This window comes from Bombus vosnesenskii, unplaced genomic scaffold (genome assembly GCF_011952255.1).
Source record: "Bombus vosnesenskii isolate JDL3184/JDL3185 unplaced genomic scaffold, Bvos_JDL3184-5_v1.1 scf7180000014105, whole genome shotgun sequence".
NCBI classification, from domain to species: Eukaryota; Metazoa; Arthropoda; class Insecta; order Hymenoptera; family Apidae; genus Bombus; species Bombus vosnesenskii.
Genome location: NW_022883371.1, coordinates 5,321,875 through 5,345,119, shown reverse-complemented (window position 1 = coordinate 5,345,119; position 23,245 = coordinate 5,321,875). Strand labels below are relative to the sequence as shown.

Genomic DNA, 23,245 nt, shown 5'->3' with positions numbered 1-23,245 from the left:
GATCTCATAAGTAAACATTTTCAGCATGAGAAAAGGAAATCAGCTATAAGTTACCCTATTCCTGTTTCCAATTATGGAATATCTATACGAATTAGATTATAAATATAATCGTAACAAATTAAACAAATTTATCAGATATATCACGTGCAACTAAGAAATCTGATCTATATTAAGCCTAACGTTTTTTGGAAGTAATAGCGAGAATTATTTTAAGATGCATTTGACCATAAAAAATTGTTAGTGCATACGACATCATCGGTACAACCTATTATAACTAATTTCGTGTCGTCTTTTATAAGAATTGCATTTCATACAAAACTGAGTGTCGTACTGTCCGAACTTACTACACACTAAGAAATTTCGTACAAAACCAATCAAATGACACTAGTACAATTTAAGACCAAATCATTGTAAATGGAAGCCATTCTTCAGTACAAATGGTAAGTCTACAATTTATAGCTTGGACCACTGATAAATATACAAGGACACTTAATAAACTCTTAAAAACAGTTTAATGTAATTATAAAATGATTAAGAATAATTAATGAATAAGAAATTTGAGACAAAAAAATAAATTTCTAAGTAGGATTTATCTATCTAAAATTCATTGCTATAGTTTTAGCGAGTAACAGGACAAAAAAGCGTTCTCAATACTGAAAATTTATTACTCCTAGCACATTATTAGAGCTTCGTTTAAAAGTAAAGAATAAAATATAATATAAACAATGTAAAATATCAGCATAAGAAATTAAAAAATTTATATTATCTACTGATATGAAGAAAAGTGAAATTCGTTATCTTCTAGTCAGATAAAAAATCTGATGGTGAAAACATGCTCGATTTCAAATATAAAATATTTCTATAAAAGTATCGCTTATGCTTCATTTATACTGTGAACTATATTTTCTGCAGAAAGCAGAAATATTATCTTGGCAGTACCTTCACTCAGCCTTAGAAGTGTGATAAATATAGCTTTTATAAAATATCCTTTTCAGTGGAAAACCAAGGATTTTAAAGAAATATAAAATGTCCCACGATCATATGGGTTTATTTCACATCTACTCTTCTTTCTCTTGATCACCAGATTTCTCTTCATTTTTTTCAACATTTTCTTCTGTATGTTCCGTAGTATCTTCTTCAGGCTTTGTTTCACCATCATTTTCTATAGATTTAGGTTCATCTGACTGTACATTTTCACTTGGTAAAGTTGTTCTTTCTTCAACACTAAGGTAACAAATAAAAAATGCAATTAAAATATCTATAATAAAACAATTCTTATTTTTTAAACAATTTGTTATGTATAAATAAAAACAAATAATTTTAATTACACATATTTACAGCTATAGCAATTGTCCAATTTAAACGATTGATCACAAAATTATGCAATCAATATATCTATAGTGCTTACCTTTCTGCTTGTATTGCAGCTGCTTCTTTGTCTGTGGAAGGCTAAAATAAACATGTAGTAGTTAGTATGGACAGGATACAAATTTAGTACCAAGGACAAAACACCGGCAAATAAACATAACTAAGATGTTTACAGATCAAGTTTTTGAATAATGTTAAAAAAATATATACATATAGATTAAATAACATATATGGGTACATTTAACATTCTCCTTACAATTGTTAAACAGAATTCTATTACCAACAATATTTACCTCTCGACTTGTAGTATTTCCATTTTCTTGAATTTCCTCACTTTGATTTGAATCAGGAACATTTTCTTTTCCACTAGCAGGTGGTTCCACTTTCAAAAATTCTTCCAATTCATCCATTTCATTTGCCAAATCAAAATCTTCATAATCCTGTGGGATGATTCATGATAATCATTTATAGTTCAAGCGTGACATTTAGAGAATTTCTAGTTTAAGTTTTAGAATCTTGTATAAGCTACTATTAATTTCTGAAGCTAGATTTTCTTAGCTTTTATCATTATTATTGTTTATTATAACTTAGATTATAAATTGTCAGAATTGATATAATGACATTTACCCCACAGTATTCATCTTCATTAAATATCTGTGGAGGTAATGGATATTTACTATCTCTCGCAATACCATTAGATTGCATAAATTCCTTTTCCATCTCCTTTCCTGGTTCTGTTATATCAATTGTCTCATACTCTACATTTTTGCTATCTAATATCATCAATACTCGTTGTTGCCTCTTTTTTACCTAAAAGAATTCAGTTAAATATAAAGCTTGGATATTTTCTTTACGATCTAAACTTAATTATTAATAAGTAGGCTATGAATGTTTATGCAAATTTATATCTTTATTTCATATACTAATTTTTATCATAAATAAAAAATAGAACTTAAATAAAAATTTATTTCACTTGCTAAATACTTGAATATTTCCTATATTTCATAATGTATACTTTTGCACATTTAAATCTTTCATAAACACATGGACATTAGTAGTCCACTAAGAAAAGTAGACAAGTGCAAATTTTAATTTTCATGAATGCAACTAAATAAATAGAACCTGCGTAGAAAAGTGTTTCATCCACTGAATATTACAGATTATTATACTTTAGATATTATATGTATTTTTGCATACTATACGTATTTTGTACGTTTTGCAGTTTCTAATTTTTCATAAATGCATAACAATCCGCAGTCTACTAGTAAAAGACCAAGTTTCGAAAGTTGTAAATGAAACTTCATCTGTTTCAGTCTCTGGTGCAACATGAAGTAAGGTATCGATTTGAACAAGAACGTATGCCATTATAATCTTATCAGCGACTATTAAAATCTAAAGGTATTACAAATGGTACCGAAAAAATGGGTACAAATTGATCATGGATCGAGATTGAGGTAAAAATCGAGTAAAGGATCAAAGGCACATAAATTCTCCTTACAACGTCAAACGTAAACATTATAGAATCATTCACGACTAAAGTACAAAATATGTATCAAAATAGTTAGAATAATAGATACATAGGAAAGCGAAACAAAAAAAGCAAGCGTTTATTCATTTTACAAAATATCATTCAGACCTCTGAAACTGCGTCGTTGTAATCTACTAAATATCTACGAACGATTTCAAATAGATTCATTTTAACAATTCTATTGTTAATCCAAAGATTCGATTACCCAAAACCTGTAGCTATATTCCAGGAATACATATCCCTCGGCATTCTGTGTATCTCTTCGTTGTATGTATACATTTCTCACAAAATTACGAGGTACAATTAGTTTGTTAACACGTTGATTGCCACGATGGTCATCAATGATCTACGTTACTAAATTTTTGAGGTTAAAATAAATTTCATGAACTAAGAGATTGTCAACAATGTGAATGACTTTGATAACACTGTCAGAGAGAAAGTGGGCAAATACAACACAATATTCAGCAAAAATTATAGTGTAGTATATTTTAATCCATTACGACTGACAGTGTAAAATATGTACATAAAATTCGTGTGGCAATCGTGTTAACTGAATCTAACATATATATGTTCTTTAATACACCCAATCAAAGGATAACTACATTTCGTTAGACGCGTATATAAATGAATCATTTCGATCGATAAACCGTGTAGTGTGTCACGTTCAATAAGGATTTTCACTCGATGACATTGTCGGTCGTTAATCGACGCCTCGACCGTGAAGTTTTTCCGACGTAACTCGATCCAACGTGAAAATATCGAATAAGAATTCAGGTGCCCGTAAATCTGGCATTCTCTTCTAAGTCACATACACACATATATAATAGGTCTACACACAGGCACGCACACATTCTCTCTTTCTCGTTACTCGGTCTCGGGGATAAAATATCTTGATATTCTTTGGTTACGTTCTTTTTCCACTCACTTCCTTGTTGCCGCTGATACCCGATATGTAGACTTTAACAACCATCGTTAACCGGTGCTTTTGTTACCAATTGACACTCTCGCGCTTCTATTCGACGTGTGCCACGGTTAGCGGTTTCGCGGAGTGATAAGCGATCAGTGAATCACTATAGACTATTAGCCCGCGGATCGCCAACAGTGAGCAACACTGATTTAACGCGCACGGGTTTGGCTAGTCTTAGTCTGGGATCCACTGGCTACGTCATTTCAGGCCAGTTTTCGAGCGTTCTCAATGTTCGTCTACACGTCACTGTTTCTATTTTTTTTCTTCTTTTTTTTCTGTAGGCGGGGTGCTTGTGGCTTGTGATGAATTAAAGATTGCAGAGTAGTGTAGAGTCTACTATTGACCAAACTATGAAGGACACTGAAACAAATAATACTATTTAGGCAGTTATAGGAACGTTCTCATGCACGTCATTGCACAGTGTACACGACGAATCCTTGACCAGCCTTGACAAAGAGACTAGATACTTAGCTCATGAAAGTATCCAAACACTCTTAGAAACATTTTATGTTTATATTACACGAAACATATTGAAATTATTCATTATATATAAATTACGTATTGGAATTTCGAATATCGTGATTATATTAGTAAAATTTAAAACAGTGTTGGGAATGTTATAAAAATATAAAAGTTATAAGATATTTATTGAAAGCATAAACTTCACAAAAGCCACTAAAATATTTAAACAGTTAATTATTTACTGTATTAATAAGCCACAATATGTAGTGATATTGTCGTTAGCTCTAATTGCATGTTTAAGATTACTATTCATACTGTATACTAATTTTTCACTAAGCATATGTTTGCAATAAATTCCTTGTAACTTCTATATATATTTTCGGACTGGTTCCAAATTTGACTATTATAATCACGATAGTTATGTCTCAGTATAGTGCTAACGAAATTTTAAAAAGTTTCGTACAATACACATAATATATTTATAAAAATCATCTATGGTAAATGTTCGAATACTTTTGTCAGCCGCTGTATATTCATATTTATATCTATATTATACTTGAATTCATAACAACGTTAATTAAATATAAGAAAAAATATATTTTTTACGACATATTGTAATTTTATAATGTCACAATATCGAATAATTCTATAATCATTTAAGTAAATAAAAATAAGAACAACTGAGTAAGAAGTACTCTGTAAGACTCTGTATGTAAACCGTAGTTACTCTGTAAGATCGTTCTATCGAACAGAATAAGAACATAATGTAAAAATCGATATAAGACAGACTTCAAAGAGCAATTCAGATTTGTGCAATAAGAATGAGGAATAAAAAGTTTGAAAATGGCGCGCAGAATAAGAATACAGGTGGCGATATAGAAGGAGAAATGTTTTTAAAGCCGAATTTACATCTTTTCACTCTGCATGATCAACGCAGATGATTCATGGAAAATATATATATATAATATATATAGTAAAAATATATATATAATATAAAAATTTTTTGGTCACTTGAGATTGCATATCCGCTGTACCTAAACGTATGTTCTTGTATTAGGAGATTTAGACAAAAAGTATTGGCACACATCCTTATTTTTCAATGGAAACATTGAAATTTGTTAGGTTCTGCATTTCATTTTTATAGTATCAAATTTAATTGTCATTCCAACTTTTGTAGTTGTATGAGAGTACTACTAAATACGTAATACGAAATTTAATGTACTTTGAACCTATTTAATTAGTAGGTGAATACTATAATAAATACAATGGTCTGTCGATACATTTTGTAGCCGCTGTAGGTATTTCGAAAACGATGAAAATGATCGTGATAACTTATTCTAGTATTTATTTAAGAGTACGCTCGAGGATGTCTTTGTTTATTTTCTGTAACGCGCGATTTAATTTCGCGCCTTTCGTGAATACACCATTGCATTACGATTTCCGGTGACGACGTGTAGTGAATATCGGATTCTAAAGTCTCTTCTCTTTTCCGGTTCTTTTGGAACGTATATCATATTTGTGCAAAATGGTAAGAATTGTTATTTGGTAATATTTTGTGAATCTTGTTAAAATATTGATGAAGTTAATAATTTTGCGTTGAAAAGGATCACCGACAAAATGTTTCTGTATATATTGTTTATCTATTGCAAATAATTTGTGTAGAAATAGTGATTTGAGGTTATGTTTGCATTTACAGTTAAATCGCTATTTAATTGTCATATTGCAATAAACTTTTAATTATTATGAAATAGAAACAAAATAATGCAATATATTTAATTTCTTTTATAATAAAAGTTTGTCAGAAAGATTAATATTATAAACATGGTTATGGTTGGTTAACCTATTAGTGTCAAACAAGTGTTTTTTTTGTAAATAAATGTTTTATCATTTCAATTGTTGTGATCTGTAAATATATTTAGGCTATAAATGATAAATGTATTTAATGTATGAAATACGATTATGTCTATCTATTAGGCTAAACGCACGAAGAAGGTTGGAATCACTGGTAAATATGGTACTCGATATGGTGCCTCTCTCAGAAAGATGGTTAAGAAAATGGAAATTACCCAACACAGCAAATACACCTGCACCTTCTGTGGCAAGGTGAGAGATAAATCCTATAATCAGTAATGTGAAGTAAATAAAGATTACAATTTCTATTTTATTTCTTTTATTATAGGATGCTATGAAACGGAGTGTAGTGGGTATCTGGTCCTGCAAACGTTGCAAGAGGACTGTTGCTGGAGGTGCATGGGTATATTCAACAACAGCTGCTGCTTCTGTCAGATCTGCTGTCAGGAGGTTACGTGAAGTTAAAGAACAGTAAATAAATGTAATATGTAGTTCATAATGATATTTTGTCCATTTTATTTTAATCCTTTGATTCTTTAATACTACTTAGTTGTAAGATATTAGTTACTAGATTTATTCTGGTAAAGGGATAATATTAAAAAACAAGATTATTTTGTGTTGTATTTAATAGATTCATGACAATTTAACATAATACATAAGACTTAAATTTTTTGAAGCAATATTTGATAATATGAGGGTAGAATTTTTCTTTTTTATTACAAAGAATATTTAGAAATTATTTTGGAGGCACATCAAAATTATGATACATCTACTTATATTTATGTTTTCATTGTTCTAATAATGTATATTAAATTCCGCTAGAATAATTTTATAATTCTCATAAATTTTTTTCTTTTGGTTATTTGATGAGAACTTTTCATAAAAAAGGAATACATATTATCTCGATTAAATTAACTAATATTTAAAGAAGTATGGAATTTAAAAAAAATATATTAAAAGTACTGTTTGTTGAAATTAAATATTATGCACATATATTATTTTAATTCAATAGAACATATATAGAATATTTTATTGTCTTTGAAGGTATGTTCATTCTAGTATTTAACTTTATTATAAACGATAGAAAAAGTAGATTTTTTTACTTAAATGGTATTTACATACATATGCATAAATATTCTGATGAAACAGAAAATTTCTTAAAAATAAATTTTATTAATTCGTATGTGTGTGCCAATAAGTAATCTTTAATGTTCCAATGTAATTCTTACAATTATTTTTGTTAATAATATAATTTTTATAAATAATTCTAATTCTAAGCCTAAGATGAAGTAAAATAAAGATGATAAAACAATACGTATAAATTCACGATGCGATGGATAATTTATAAGATTAAAAATTTGTTTACAAATTATTATTGACTTTATCTTTTTTTTTCTATATTTTGTGCACTTACTTGAATTTAACTAAATGTTATCAGTTTAAACGACTAACAAATTATCTACAAATTCTGCTAATACAATTAAACGCATATTCAAATAATATATTGATTTAATAAAAATTAACTGCTGTACAAAAATAAATACTATCGCCTTGCACGAATAATTAAATATATAATTAAGCTGTAAAGACGCGATAATTTGTTGCACCATCACCATTCTTTCATGTAACTTAAGATTGAGTATATTCCTTGACATTAAGGTTCCTAAATTGAAATTTTAGTGTCATATATATTTTAATATATTATAAATGTAGTTTAATGCGTTTCTTCGCGCGCGCGCGTTTAAAGTTATAGAATCAGTTAATTTCTTCCCCCAGCTTTGAATGTAAGTATAACTATTAGCGAACATTTTCCAGAAACATTGCTTTACTTTGTTGACTACCTTTCCTCTTCTTTCAAAGTACGAAAGATGTTTAATTTTAGTTTAATGTAATGCAAGGGAAGGGCGCCAGAATCTAATAACAACATTTTTACATTAGTTACACGAAATGTTTTTCCGTTATGTCTTATTCGACAAGAATATTGCACTCTAAATTTTTAGCACGCTTTAAATATGCAGAAAACAAAAATGGTCCAAATCTATGAAGAATTATAGCTATGTAAAATGTTAGAACATCATAAAGATATCTAGCATTTCTTTTTGTTAAGAAAATGCGGAAGACACTTTGTCTTGAATTTAAGAAAGTATTTAAAGTATAACAGTACAGTGAATAACAGTCAATAGTAGTTTTTTTATACTCTTAAACGATATCTCGTTAATCTCATATTGCTATGGCGAATTCAGGTATAAGTACATTTATCTTTTTAAACGAATAAAAAGAAAGTAACAACTAAAATATATATGAACGAGATGCAACAAGGAACTGTTAGAAATATCAGTATAAAAAGATCCAGTGCTCTTCCCTAATTGCTAGAAAATTGTACAATACAAGTTCTAAATCGTAATCGGTAGTGTCACAATAATTCCACTAGCATTCCATCATTCATTCCCTGTAGTAATACGTCATTTATACTATTAACATATCTGTGTTTCAGTGCACTGATATATCTTCCAGTCATCCAGCATTGCACTCATCCCATATTATCAAATATGTCTCTCTTTTGTATTAACAATTATTTATTTATAACAATGGTCTGATATGCTTTCCTCTCTACTGTTTACTAGAAAAGAAAAAAAAGAAGAATGTCCGCATACATGTCTCTTTGTATCACTTGTGTATATCCATACACAGTCGGAAATAGGTTTCTTTCTTTCAACACTTGTGCATTTATCAATGAAGGCATACCATGAAAAATGACAGTAAATACACGATACTGCTAGTAACAGTAAATAAATCCTATATAACTAAAAAGCATCAACCTCAATCTCTCAGTTTCAAGGTGTAATCAATTTCTTGTTTATGATCACTATTAATCCCATCGACGTTTAATAGATCGACAAAACGTGATACTGAATTGTTTTTATGAAGTACAATACTAGTGCTTCTCCTTGATTTTTCAATGTATGGAAGTCTCTTGAGTATCAGTCCTTCAATGTAGTATTAAATAAATCAACAAGTATTACATATAAATGTTGCACTTGTAAACACCTCGTATTAGCTGGCTTGCCATTTGAATTTACTGCGCATAATCCACTTTTGGCCGATGTTATGCGGATCACAAGGTGCTAATACAGGTTGCATTGCGTCGTTTGAACGAGGTTTCGACAAGCAATGTCCTGTATTAGTATGTTTGATCATTTTTGTCTAAAAAATAAACGTATATTTTATTGAAATATCATTACTTTTTTAAAAAAATTGCGTTTAAATTATTTACATCATACCTCTTCGTTATAAACCCATGCTTGATTTCCACCCATACCATGACATCTCACTATTTTGACAGGACCTTGGGGACTAGCTGCATCAAGGCACATATCATCAGACATAATTTGCTGTCGTTTAGTATAAGCAAACACCTAATTAAAACAAAAAATTATATTTCAACAATACTGAAAAATCTACTACGTTTAAAGAAATCAAGAAGATTTAGTTACTGACCTGATTACCACCTAATCCATGACAGTAACTAATTCCAACATTTTCACCTGTTCTCCTACCCATAGTGTCCAAACAAGATTGTGTCTCAACGTTTTGTACATCACCCAAATAATAATAATCTAGTGGCATAGGAGATTCTGGATAAATATTCTCCAAATACCACCTAAAGCTTTTACACTTAAGACGTTCCCTTAACTTAATTCTTTCAGATACATCTCCAACAGCTACGTTTCGGGCTCCTATGAACAGAAGGAACAATTGAATAATAATAATAATATTTGATTAATATTTACAAACTTTATAATGCGATAGTGTGCTTATACATATAACTGTTCACTGAAAGACGAATGTGTGTTAAAAGTATGTGCCAAAATAAAGACATTGCCATGTGTGCTGTACTGATGCTATATGCTTGCTATTGGAAATAATTGTGCTATCATACATTGACCTTTCTTAACATGTTAAATTTGAAAAAGTAAGTCTGTACCTCTTTCAAGATAAAATGTAAGGAAACTTTAGATTGAATAGAGTAATATCTTCATTGTGTCTTTTATTTTCTATTATAACCCTCTTTCTTGAGATTACATCTATTATATAGAGCATTTTCTTGCTTTAGAGATGGACGAAACAAAAAGGAACTTCTCCATTAGTTTCCTAATATTAACGGGTATCTGATATATGCGCATGTAGCTGGTATCCAACTGCACTTAAGCTTTATAGTTAAATGCAACTTATAAAAGCGTACCAATCACCCGATAGAAAAAAATTCATGCGAGATAGAGATAGAATCCCAAAAAGAAAAAAGAAAGTTTAAGATGATGTTAGCGATATTGCAGTCTATTCTCTTTCCAGAAATGCTGGTGTTAGTGCTACCTGGATTAATGTTGTAATAGAAGTACTTCCATTGGTCCAACCAGACCTCTGCGAGTCGCGCATTGTTGTGGTTCACTATCTTGCTGGTACCACCAGGGAATGTATATGGTGTTGACTTACGGAATACATGACCGACGTGCGAGCACGTTGCGATCTCCAATGTCCCACCACACATCCATATCTAACCAACTCAGTTCTGTTAGTATGTTAGCAATTACAAATGGATAGTTTATAACAAACAAGAAACAAAAAGATCTAATACATTAAAAAGGTTCAGATTAGATGGACGCTCGTGTTCTCCTCTCTTGGTACCTATAATATCGTTGCTTATAAAATGTATCAAACAAAGAAGCAAGCAAACTTATTTTGTTAGTCGGCTGGATGGATGAGTGGTTAAGACTATACCAAAATATATTTGTAAATCCACAAACAAATCAACAGTATTCCTGCAAATTAAATCTCATGGCTAAATGTAACTAGAATATTCAGAATTCTTTAACACACACACGCGCGTACACACGCACGCACGCATGCACGCACGCACGCACGCACACACACACAGAGAGAAAAAAATATACTATATATTTAGATAAAAATATGTGATATACATTTATGTTAATATAAAATTCGAAGGTAAATGCTAAAAGATAATTTGGTTAATATCACGCTAAAAAGAAAAAAAAACACACTTGAGATTAATTTTAGAGTCAAATATAAATCAACTACATATAGCTATGGGTGTTAATATTTCTAATGTATAGACCGTTACTAGCTATAAAGATATTTACGAAATTATTTTGATACGCTAGATTAATACTCTATCAAATGTTTTATTCGAAGTAAATAAAAAAGTGTGCTATAATACAACGTTTTTATCTGAATAATATTATAGCATTGGTTGTATCAGATACCCGTCAAGTACATGTAAATGCTCGCAATCTTACTTCTTAATTAAGTTATACATACTAATGTATTTTATGTAACTTTTAGTTTATACAATTTTTTAGCATGTGATGGCAAACGTTAAACTTACAATTGTTCTTACTTTCTTTATCTTTCTTACAGTACATTATCGTTGTTATATATTTTCGTTTGTAGATAATTAAAAGAAAGAAAAATGCACACTTCTCTACGGCAAAACTCGAGGAGGCTCAACAAATTGACTATCAATTGGCTAGCTATAATTAACTGTCTATTAATTGATACTTGAATTAAGAAAGAAAACAAAGTATACAAATGAAATGATACACGCTGTTATCTAACCTGGGTTCATGGCATAGTAAAAATCTCTCCACTCATCCATCCAGACTTCGGCCACCCTAGCCGCATTGTGTAGAACTACTTTGCTGACACCACCAGGGAATGTATACGGACTCTTGTCTCGGAACACATGTCCAACATGTGAACATGGACTGATTTCTAACGTCCCACCGCATTGCCATACCTACAAGGTACTTATGACTTCACAAATGAAGATGAAAATGTCCATAGCTAAACCCCCTGTGTATTTTGGGATCACAAACTCAAACGTTTCACTAGATTATTTAATAAATAAATCCAATGTGTGTAACAAACGGTGTTGGGCAAAATCTTTTCACGATAATTTATTATAAAAAAACGAGAAATTTTAATTGCAAGTAACAAATCAAAATTATTCGATCGAATAGATATTTATCCGGATTAGACTTTGTTCGATTACGAATTTGATCGAATTGTTATTATTAAATTAGTTATAGTAACCACTGCGGCGATGAGAAGTTAGTGCTATTTAAATAATATCAATAATAATACCCAGCAATTAATTAAGTATGCGTGAAACGCGAGAGACGCTTACAAAATTAAGTGGAGGGGCAAAAACAATTAACGATTATTTGTATTATGATTTGAATAATTTTACAATAATTATCCTGTTAATTATCTCAATAAATGATAATGAAATGGAGAAGATAATTTGTTATGGATATAATGAACAAGTTTTATCCGGATGAATTATTCGATGAAATGGAATTAATAATATTCGGATAATTATTTTAGACAAAGCGCCCAATTCTGATCAAAATTATCGATTACTTTTAACTCTAGAACTTTCAAGGAGCCTTTGTATTTTTAATTTCTTCAAATTCTCGCGTTAATTATCGAATAAAAAAGTTCTGCCACACAAGAGAGGATCGAACAAACAGCTACAGATAGATAACAGAGAAAGGAAAGTTTTTCATCGAGCCAACAGCATTAAGAACGAGCAATTAGCTGTGAAAGCAAATGATAAAAAAAAAAAAGAAACGATTTATATATATAAATTATTAACTATTATTTTACTGCTATTATTATTTATTTTATTAATTAACTAGATATGAATTTGAATAGCACACGCACGTATTCCATGACCAAAACACTTTTATTTATTCGCGTTTTATAACTTCATTTTCATTTAAATAGTCTGACCGCATAAAGTAAATACTGTCATCGATCAATACTCACCCGGAAGCTCATTTCGAGGTTTTCACCGCCCCAAATATCCATGCCCTCGTCGTACGCTCCCAATTCGTAAAAATAATCCTTATCAATAGAAAATAAACCGCCGGCCATCGTCGGTGTTCTCAGAGGGGCTGTTCTATCCCCTAATCTTCTGTCCATTTCTCTTTGCGCCACCCTGTACCTTGAAGATTAACGAAACTTCGCGTCAGTAAATGAATGAAAAAATTCAATCTATCGGTAGAAAATATTGTCATGAAGATGACAATAAAGGCTTGTGGAACAAAGGCTAGTCTTTTCTTTTTAAACAGTTAAAAATTAAAGGTAATCTGAAAAATAATCCGCATAGCCTAAATCATTAGAATTACAATTTTTGGATATCGTCTCGTAGTAAGTAAGCTGTTTAACAAACAAATGTAAAACAAATATAGGAGATAATTTTAAAACGATAAAATACATAGGAATTATATAGAAATAGTGGCCTTGCTTTAAATATAAAGTTGAACATAATCTAATGTAGTTCGAGTCATTAGAACTTTAATTTTTAGAAATCGTTCGACATTAAATTGTTTATTAAACAAGCATGAAACAAATATAACAAATAGCTATGTAATGATGTACAGATATGAACTCAAGTGATTATGACCTCGGCTCTTGGAAATTGTCACATCGGGAAATCCCAGTCTTCAGCCACAGAACTTTGTTCACAAAGTCAATTGAGTGGTCCTTACCATCTAAAATTCAGTTTCCAATTGAAACCACCCCACGTCATATCGCTGGCCGGAATGTACTCAAAGGTATCGTCGCTAATCACATCAATGATGGGACAGACAACGGTTGTCCTGTCTTCAGCGATCCTGGATAGCAAAGGCTCCAGCCAACCTTCTGTGCATTCGCAATGAGCGTCTAGGAACGTTATAACTTGTCCTGTCACGTGTTTCGCTCCAAGGAGCCTAGCTCTGATCAGACCAGATCTTTTCTCTGTACGGTACACATATGTAGGGACCGGTAACGTTTTTACATAGTCCTCCAAGTCTTGCTTCAAGTGATCTACGAATCGAGTGCATGGCGTGAGCAAAAAAGCGTAGAGAAGTGAAAGCAATGTTTACTAGATCACAATGACTGAATATTGAAAAATAATACATCCATTGCGGCAGTAGGAACTGGTTGACTTGACAATAATTAAATTCTATATAACGCTACGTTTCCCTGCTACTTTCACATTCTAGACATTTGGTGTGAATGTTTATTGTGAATCATTTGAGTTGAGTTTCTAATGTTAGAAATCAGTAGAAGGATCGAGTATTTGAAAGTAGAATGTGAAAGAAAAGCGTGCAATCGTCCAAGATTTTCAGAATGTTTACACAATTTGCTTAGACCGAATGAAAGATATTTTAAAATATAGAAAGATAAAAAAAAAATAGAATGGCAATTATATAAATAAGAAAGCATATAGAAAAGTATCTTAGAATCTATAAGATATATATAGAATATATAATCCCTTTCACTTCTTCAAAGAAAGCGAAACAAAAATATCTAACACGATGCTAAACTTAAAAATGTTATTATATTCCTTAACCAACGTATACACGTTAACCTTAGATTTACCCACCAATGGAATGGTTTCTCTATTGGAGAAGCGCACGAACACAAAACCTCATGAACTCATTCAAAACCGCACCCATCTATTCAGACCACTCCCAAGACCAGACCATCCCAGTTCCTCTACCACCAACCATTCTCAGGCTCACCTTGCTCGCTCTTATCATCTACCAATATGATCTCCTTTAACAATGTACGCGGAGACCGATTAATGACCGACCAAACAGTCCTCAACAACGTGCTCCATGCTTCATTGTGGAACACTATCACGATGCTAGTATCCGGCAGGTACTTGTTGTACTTCTTGGTCTTGCAGCCCTCTAATCGAATATCCTTGAGTGACCGATTCAACGAGATCATATCGCTGGCCATCAGGTTGAATTGGTTCAGTTTGAACAGCTCCTGTTGCCTGGCCTCGTCTTCCGGCGAAATGTGTACCGCCGCACCCACCTCGCCAGGCATCCCTTTGTTCTCTCGGACGACCTTAGCTGGCCTCCATAAATGTAATTCCGATTGTTTGTATCGGCTTTTGCTCGCTTGTCCAGCCGACTGTATCTGTTCCTCTTCTTTCATTAAAGCTTCTTTCGAATGAGGTAAATTTTCTTCGGTTAACGTTTGCTGTTGTTTGTTATTCTCCGTGCAACCCCATCCGGACCCTCCGATGCAATCCGAATAGTGCATCAGCACCATCACGTCCACCAGGAACCATACCAGCGACGTGAGCAGTATCACTCGACACGTGTGAATGCGAATTTTAGAGCGGAACATGTTGTGTCGGGGCCGGTCGCCTGGTACCCTGAGCTCATCACCCGATCCTTCGCGGTTGGAGACGCGACGAGCTTCCTGTCCGACCAGGCCGTTCTGTGCACCGGCCGTTCAACGACCGTTCGGCTACCCGTCACTCAGGGAAGATCAGACACACTGTGAGCTATCGTGATCCACCGAATTACATGACTACGCTGGCTAAGACTTTCGTGATCTGAAAGAAAGAAACGGAGAATTTGAAGGAAATTGTAGTTTGCGAGTGTGGTCTGTGCGATGTTTCTGGGCTGAACAAAATGCGTACTGGCATTTAGAGTTGCAGAAGTTTCAAGGTACTCGAAGAATACGGTAGTTTGGAAATGGATTAAGTTGGTTAAGGATTTTATCGGTTATTTTTTCTGAACGTTGCACTGGGTGATGTGTGAAGATATTAGCGAAGAGAGAGAACTCGTGTTTTCAAATGGAAGGAATGTATTTAGAAGTTTGAAAGAGTTTGAAGACTACAGTAGTTTGGGATTAAGAATTTTTCGTGTAAATTTGTTGTGCTTCGAAATGGAAAATTCGACTAATTTTTATTTTCCTTATTCTTTAAATTGTTGTTATCCTGTATAATCCGATATGAATATTATATTTCGATAGGTATCATTAAAATATAGATAATTTCAAAATATTTGTTCTTGGTATTCCATAGAATTTCGCTAGTTCTTCTGTATTCCACGCTTGTTATGAACGAAGTATTTATAAAAAGGAAGATATCTGAAGTGACATAGAGACGCGAAGAAGAAGTAAGAATAACATCAAGGTTGAACCTATTCTAACGCCTACAGAATTTTAAGTAAATGACAATCCACGATTCCGAAATCTATTCGTAACTGACTCACCATTTTCACTAATTCTCGCATAATCCAGATTGCAGATAGTTGTCTAACACAGACGAGTACACGTCCATCGATGTATCAGAATCTCATGATACAATGCACGATACAATCCCAACGAATCACCAAACCCAAAACGAACTTCGATCCCCACGAGATTAATCCTTCGAGCAAACTGAATCCTCTAAACGAGCTTGAAATTCATCTTGGAACGCTACAGAGGCTGCAATCGAGCCATTGATTTTCGCCAAAATAGATAGAACACTCGTTCCAGCCATTCAAGTTAAACAGCCTGTTATAAGTATTTTAATGTGCTGCACAAATAATTCGTTCTCGTGTGTAACGCTAGGCCAGCTAAACGTCGTTTCGACTCCTGTAAGACTTCTTGCGGGTTACAATCGAACCGGAAGTCACGCGAGGCCGTTTATTTTATCACGTGCATAATATATGGGGGACCATTTACCATTATCGATTCGTTTCTACTCGTTTCTCGCGATATGTATTACATAAGTATCTCTTGAATAGCGTTGAATTAAAGTTCGTATAAAATTTATATTCTTTTATTTATTATTACTTTGTTTATTGTTTAGTTATATTCATTGGTATTGTGTAAATATATGCATACGTCGAATAATATAATATAATATAATATAATATAATATAAATATAATATAATATAATATAATATAATATAATATAATATAATATAATATCAATATAATATAATATAATACAATATAATATAATATAATATAATATAATATAATATAATATAATATAATATAATATAATATAATATAATATAATATAATACAATATAATATAATACAATATATAATATAATATAATATAATATAATATAATATAATATAATATAATATAATATAATATAATATAATATGAATATAATATAATATAATATAATATAATATAATATAATATAATATAATATAATATAATATAATATAATATAATATAATATAATATAATATAATATAATATAATATAATATAATAATATAATAATTAGGTGGTAATGACAAAATCCGCAATCACTTAGTTGCCAAGCCAATAGTTTTTCATTTTTCAGTTACTGGCATTGCCTCTTTCCTACACAAGTATCGGGTAAATAGATGGAATAATAGTTTTTTATTTACTGACGTTTCGTTCGTTTTTTTGTGCAGTGAAATTTTTGACTTATCATCAGTGAAATCATTCGTAAGCATTGGAGAATTTTTTCGAAAGGCTACACTACCAGAGGAATTAGGTTCGGTATGCGAGATCTAGTTTGCAGTGTTGACGTTACGAAAACCAAATATACAGAGTGATTTCGAAATCGCGATACAATGAGAAACGACGCGAAAATAAGTGGAAAACACGGAATAAAATGCTTTCGTACGATGCCTTGCTTTTCAGAAAATCGCACGTGCCCGACACGGTCTCAGATTTAATTTCCTTATAAACGAGACATCAAATGAAAAAATCTCGTTCTATCTACATTTTCAATTTACTTTTGCATTCGGAATAATTTGTTGCCAATTGCATATTCTTGTTCGGTGAGAAATTAGTCAAATGCAAATGTACTCGACAAATTATCAATTTCAATTTTGTCGAAAGGCAACCATAGAACGGAAAATCGACTTATCATTTTTGCGTGAAAAATTACGTTCCTTTAACTTGTATTATAGTTCTCGAATCATATTCCGTGTATTATTATTTTTTTAATTATTAAAGTATCTCTTATTCATCAGTCATTACAACTTTTTTGCACAACTATACAAGTGTCCATGAAACTCAAGCACCGTATCACTCAAACGATATCTGCACGCGTGACAGAAAGAGAAAACAAAGTGAAACAGACTTCTGCGACACCTAAGCGCACACTGTGCTCGTTCTTACGTTTTATATCTTTGGCTTTTCATTCTCGCGGTTCGTAGCGAGTGTTCTCGTCGATGCACCGCGAATATTACACCGGATGAATGGGCAGAAAAAGAGGCGAACTCATCCTGAACGAAGCGGGATTTCGAGTGCGTGGAACAAAGACAGTTCTGTGCCACATTTTATGCGTTTTGATCGGCGATGGATCGAGAGGCTGTTTCACCGGCTGGTCAGCTTTTTTATGGCTCTAGAAAGGAACAAGAGGACGGTAAAAGCTGAGCAAGAAATTGGCTAACTTGCGATTTTTCTGATGGAGCTATATTCCAACGAATTGTCGACTTTTTTCCTGATAATCCTGATAAAAAAAAAATAGTACGAGAACGAAACGGTTCAACGCTAGAACTACCGATAGTTAACACGAAGCATCAAAAAACCAGTCAAAATGACTGGTCTTTTAAAAAAATACGTAACTATAGAATATTTTTATATTTATTGATTTATTACTTTATTACGGAAGGAATTTCGTGTTATATAGTATATTTTTGGTATTATTAATCCATCTGGGACCATGGTCCCTAAACGAGGCTTGGCAAATTTATAAAATTGTAGAACCAGTCGTTTTGACTGCTGTGGTATTTCTAGTATTAGCATCTAGCGATCGATCCGGAATTTTCCTGATAACTGATATCATCATATCGAATGAAAAACGTGTGCGAAGTTGTAGAAAACGAGGAAACTTGTTAATTGGGTTTCGATAAACAGATTACAGGACCCTTGTACACTTGGACAAGCACCAGTCATTTTGACTGCTATTGGTATAAGTAGGCTTGATATAAAATTATTTTCAGTTGGAATACATAAAAAAGAAAATAAAATTCATTATATTGTTCTTTTAATTATCGTTGCGAAACTCGTTACATTATTGGGGGAAAAAATATAACACGAAGTAGGAATTTGAAAATAAATTTGTAAAACCAATCAATTCGACTGGTGTGGTAGTTCTAGTATTAATTAATCCTCGCGGCAAGTAATTTTGTTTTAAAATTGCTGTTAAATATTGTTACTAAATTTTCTTTCTATTATTTATCGATAAGAAAAACATGCTGGAACATATTGGTTTTCTCTTGTAAAATTTTTCAAAGAGGACACAAGGCAATAGAATTTTTTCTAAAACGAAGTTTCTTTTTTTAGAAAATAAATAATGCAATACACTTTGAGACTAATTTTACCGAAGACAAATACATTTATCGTTTAATCAATTAAAAACTTATTAATGTACAACGTAAAATAAAGTACAATATGTTGTGTATGTGCAACACGAAGCATAAAAGAGTTTGAAATTTTATGGAAACTAAAAATATATAGCGTAGTAACGTTGTAAGGTATTCAAATGGATTTTTATTCGATTTCAATTATAATACTTGATACTGTTACTATAGTACGATAATAACTCGTTTGTTGTTTTGGTAAGAAGACAAATTGAAGAAGAAAAATCTTTGTAGCTGTCGAGATAATGTCGCAATAGATGAAAACCCATAAGCGACTTTTATCATTGTTATTATTATTCTTTCCATATCTATACTTTATTTGAATGCGACCAGCAATAAGTCTTACGAATTAAAGATATAAGAAGATATGCCATTGTTCTAATTTTTCTGCTATATACATAAACCTACTTTTTCTATGGACTTGGCAGATTTATGGCACTATTGTATAGTGGCATAAAAATGCACGTAATAATATTTTATTAGATCGCAAAGCGAGATAAGTTGTAAACATTCGTTAACGAAATTGATAAATCTGTAGGAATAAAACGACGTGACGAAAAATATCATGTAATTTAGGGTTTACTTAAAAAAAAAATAAAAATATTAAAAAAAAAGGAAAATGAGACAAAGAATCGCATTAAAAATTGGAAAGCGAACCGATCATAAATATCACACGTCGAAACAATTCGTTTTGATAATTTTAGAACGGTTGAGTAGTTTAATTAACGACACTGTCAGACTTATCGGAGTTTGTTTCGAAGATTGGACGTGTAATATTAAAAATAACATTTCTTGAAATAGACTGGAAAGTGAATCGATGACAAATATTATATAATTTAGAGAAATTTATTTCGTCGATGTTCCGACAATGGAATAAAATTATTATCAGCATCGTCAGATTTATAGATATTCGTTTCTTCTACATTATTATACAATTCTTTAGAATTGTTTTACAGAGACATTGTTATTTTTATCGAAACGGAGCAAGTTAATTGACAGCGGGAGCACGCGATTTATAGATATCCAGGCAGAAAGTTAAAAATGACGTTGGAACAGAATTTACTCATTACGAGATCCTGTAGATCGTATATAGTTTAAAGAAATTCGTTCCACAAATAATCTTAGAAAAGCTGTTAACTTTATCGAAATAAAATGTGTTAATTAACCATATCTAACAGTATATGTACGATAAAGAAGATAACAGCAAGATATAATAAGATATCCATTAAGCAAAATTCAAGATAATTTAAGAACACAATCGTTTGATCTTAATGCTATATAGTTGTAAAGAATTCGTTTAAAGAATTACTTTTGACGAATTGTAAATATTGTTCGACATAATCCAGCTAAACGAAGCTCGATTTAATTTGTAGAATCTTGCTTCGGCGATCCAAGTTTACAGACTCTTATAGAAACAGAATTCAATTAAATTATATCTGAAAGATTATTATCTCAGTTAGATGCGATATAAAATTGTTATAATAAATAGATTTTTATTGTTAATTTACAGTATCACACGTGCCAGTTTACGAATATTTTCAAGTCTCACCGCACGACTTTATATCTGTTGCTGATCTTACGAGAGGACAGGAGAGAGAATTTTCTGTTTGCCAAGTGTTATGAAGTGGAATGAAGAGATACAGCAGGAACAAGTGTTAATTGGAAGGGTATAATTAAAATAAATCTGTAACGCAATTGATGTAATCGAGTTTTCCTTCAATATGAGTGGCGTTGCATTTTTGTCTTGTAATTAGACTTCTAGGGACGTGATATCGATCTGAAGAGGATGTTCTTTTCTCGATTCTTCTTGCTAACTGAATTTCTAAATAAATCTAGTTAGCTCTCTGTTAGTTTCGCAAAAAATACGTGTTTCTTCAAAACCTGTTAGAAAAGCAACAAATATTAAGAATACCAATTCCTATCTCAACGTATTCTCGAATTCATTAAATAGAAAGTTCCAAAGTTCGGCAAATCTACCAGAAGAATGTAGGACGTTTTAAAATCAGGAGAAATAAGTATAAAGTATTAGGTCGTCCGAAAAGTTTCTGTTTTATATTATTTTATCCAATTACGTATGATTCATTTTGTCTTATCAAGATAAACATCACAACGTTCCACGGATTAGATTTCATGTTTATATAAAGATGCATCGTTGTAACAGACAGACACTTTTCGGACAACCTAATAGAAAAGCGATCGCAAAAAATTTCTCATCGTTCTAAAGTACCCATTTTTCTGTACAGATGAAATTTTAATAGAAGCAAAATCTGATAAACGAGATACATATCCACAGAAAGCAACGAACCTCGCAGCCAGGTTATCGACCATCGTCAACGTTCTATTCCAATTTCTACAGTAAACGTAAGAACTTCCTGATTTCCTCGTCTCATCGATTGTTTCATCCTTCCGTCAAGCCGGTAAAAATACCAACGACTCGTATTAAAAAGCGAAGAAGGAAACAAGATCTTTCGAAACGTAGTCATGCGAGATCACGAGAAAGCCAAAAGCCAATTTAGCAATTATCCTCAAAGTGCTCATCCCATAGCTCTTACGAAATCCGGAGATTTCTCGTCTCGCTAAATTAACCATTTCTCAGACGCCTGATTGGCCGTAGTCTAAACCAGCGTAGAAACAATTTTCTATTCCCAGAGGTAGCTGCGAGGCAAGATAAAAGAGGCGCAACAAGAGAAGCGGAAGGAAGAGCAGAACTGGAGAATGGGGTCTATTACTTATACAGTTCATAAGCTGCTTAGAAGGCCGCCTGCAGTGAGATCCAGAGAATTGCGAGAAGAGCGTGCACAGAAAGCGAGAAGCTCGAGCTCGTTGTCGCCATTATAATAATGATCGAGCGATCGTGACACGTTGCATGTGTTCCGTGGAAATTTGTGGAAACAAACGAGTAACTGGCAAATTTATGCGTGGATGTGTGCACGTGCTTGTGCTCGACACACGAGAGAATAGTCTAACGAGAACGTAGCTGGGAAAACGACGCGAGCAGACAGCAGCAGCCAATGGCAGACCTGGCAGATGCTAATTAATTAAAGTCTCAGTCATATCATTCACTTTCATCGGGATCGGGATATAGAGTGTCGCGGTAAATAACTGTTGATAATTGCTTGATACCGAGAAAATTCATGCGACGGAAACGGGCTTACCACGCGAGGTTTCCTTTTTTTTTTTTTTTTTAATGCAAGTAGCAAGAGTGGTAAAGCTTGTTTGACGCGTTACAATAAAATCCAGATTTCTTCGAGCAAAAAGTTAATTATCGTCTTTGACATTAATAAATTCACCTGTGAGAAGGTTAAAAGAAAATCTAATGCTCGCAAGAGGATTCATTAGAATTCAGAAAAATTTCCTTGCAATTCTTCTATCTTAATTTCGTCCACTGACGAGGGAAATCTTGTTAAAAGTATTCAGAGATGCGTATATCAAGTAGAAAGAAAGAATAAAATTCTTAAGGAATGTCAAGCAAAACTTCCATGAAAGAATCACAGCAATTTCTACAACTTTCATTGCAATTCTTTATGCTCCAATTAATTTTAAACTCGATCACAAGCGAGCTGGATTTTCTTCAAAATACCAATATTAATATTCACAAACATATTTCAAATGAGAATTAGCCATCCCCTCTGCAATTATGAAATTCACCTGTAAAAAGGTTAAAAGAAAACCCTCCGCATGAGACCTCCGTGAAAAAGTTCACTACGATATTTTGAAAAGTTCCATTATAGTCCTTCATTTCAAACTCATCCACTCATGTGGACAATTTTGCTAAAAGACAAAGCGGCTCGTATTAATAAAATTCTAGTCGTTTGTCATTCAGGAATGCAAGTTTCGCGCAG

The 23,245-nt window shown here is 32.2% G+C and overlaps 3 protein-coding genes and 1 long non-coding RNA gene across 6 annotated transcripts in view; 2 read left to right on the top strand and 2 right to left on the bottom strand.

Annotated features, from left to right (window-relative positions):
* Nucleotides 1-195: 195 nt before the first annotated feature.
* Nucleotides 196-4,257, bottom strand: LOC117239557 (SH3 domain-binding glutamic acid-rich protein homolog). Its single transcript, XM_033505224.1, has 5 exons — nt 3,822-4,257; nt 1,996-2,178; nt 1,662-1,808; nt 1,409-1,449; nt 196-1,224 (listed from the first exon to the last, which is right to left on the bottom strand). Exons 1-5 carry the CDS (start codon nt 3,864-3,866, stop codon nt 1,059-1,061), a joined length of 582 nt encoding a protein of 193 aa, XP_033361115.1. The 5' UTR covers nt 3,867-4,257; the 3' UTR covers nt 196-1,058.
* A 1,459-nt stretch (nt 4,258-5,716) lies between these two features.
* On the top strand, nt 5,717-6,680 carry LOC117239523 (60S ribosomal protein L37a). The gene is made up of 3 exons (XM_033505159.1): nt 5,717-5,853; nt 6,300-6,428; nt 6,505-6,680. Exons 1-3 carry the CDS (start codon nt 5,851-5,853, stop codon nt 6,649-6,651), a joined length of 279 nt encoding a protein of 92 aa, XP_033361050.1. The 5' UTR covers nt 5,717-5,850; the 3' UTR covers nt 6,652-6,680.
* Nucleotides 6,681-7,361: 681 nt separating this feature from the next.
* Nucleotides 7,362-23,245, bottom strand: part of LOC117239522 (polypeptide N-acetylgalactosaminyltransferase 5) — a 40,225-nt gene continuing 24,341 nt past the window's right edge. For 2 of the 3 annotated variants that reach the window (XM_033505155.1, XM_033505156.1), the window contains exons 2-8: nt 14,771-15,600; nt 13,751-14,069; nt 13,026-13,203; nt 11,811-11,991; nt 9,675-9,913; nt 9,458-9,592; nt 7,362-9,380 (exon numbers count right to left, since the gene is read on the bottom strand). In XM_033505155.1, the coding sequence (XP_033361046.1) occupies nt 9,231-9,380; nt 9,458-9,592; nt 9,675-9,913; nt 11,811-11,991; nt 13,026-13,203; nt 13,751-14,069; nt 14,771-15,389 (1,821 nt within the window). In that variant the 5' untranslated portion in view covers nt 15,390-15,600 and the 3' untranslated portion in view covers nt 7,362-9,230. Of the gene's footprint in view, nt 9,381-9,457; nt 9,593-9,674; nt 9,914-10,547; nt 10,729-11,810; nt 11,992-13,025; nt 13,204-13,750; nt 14,070-14,770; nt 15,601-23,245 lie in introns of all 3 variants that reach the window. The other variant, XM_033505157.1, reaches the window with a different exon arrangement.
* On the top strand, nt 9,922-11,762 carry LOC117239525. Its single transcript, XR_004494473.1, has 2 exons — nt 9,922-10,149; nt 11,646-11,762. It is a non-coding gene; the product is annotated as an uncharacterized LOC117239525 (long non-coding RNA).

Excerpts from the sequence above, each read along its gene's own strand:
- LOC117239523 (XM_033505159.1), top strand. Across the intron at positions 6,429-6,504 it reads CCTGCACCTTCTGTGGCAAG|GATGCTATGAAACGGAGTGT; the intron begins GTGAGAGATAAA and ends CTTTTATTATAG.
- LOC117239557 (XM_033505224.1), bottom strand. The coding sequence starts at position 3,866 with ATGGTTGTTAAAGTCTACATATCGGGTATCAGCGGCAACAAGGAA. Across the intron at positions 2,179-3,821 it reads GTATCAGCGGCAACAAGGAA|GTAAAAAAGAGGCAACAACG; the intron begins GTGAGTGGAAAA and ends GAATTCTTTTAG. Across the intron at positions 1,225-1,408 it reads GCTGCAATACAAGCAGAAAG|TGTTGAAGAAAGAACAACTT; the intron begins GTAAGCACTATA and ends TTGTTACCTTAG.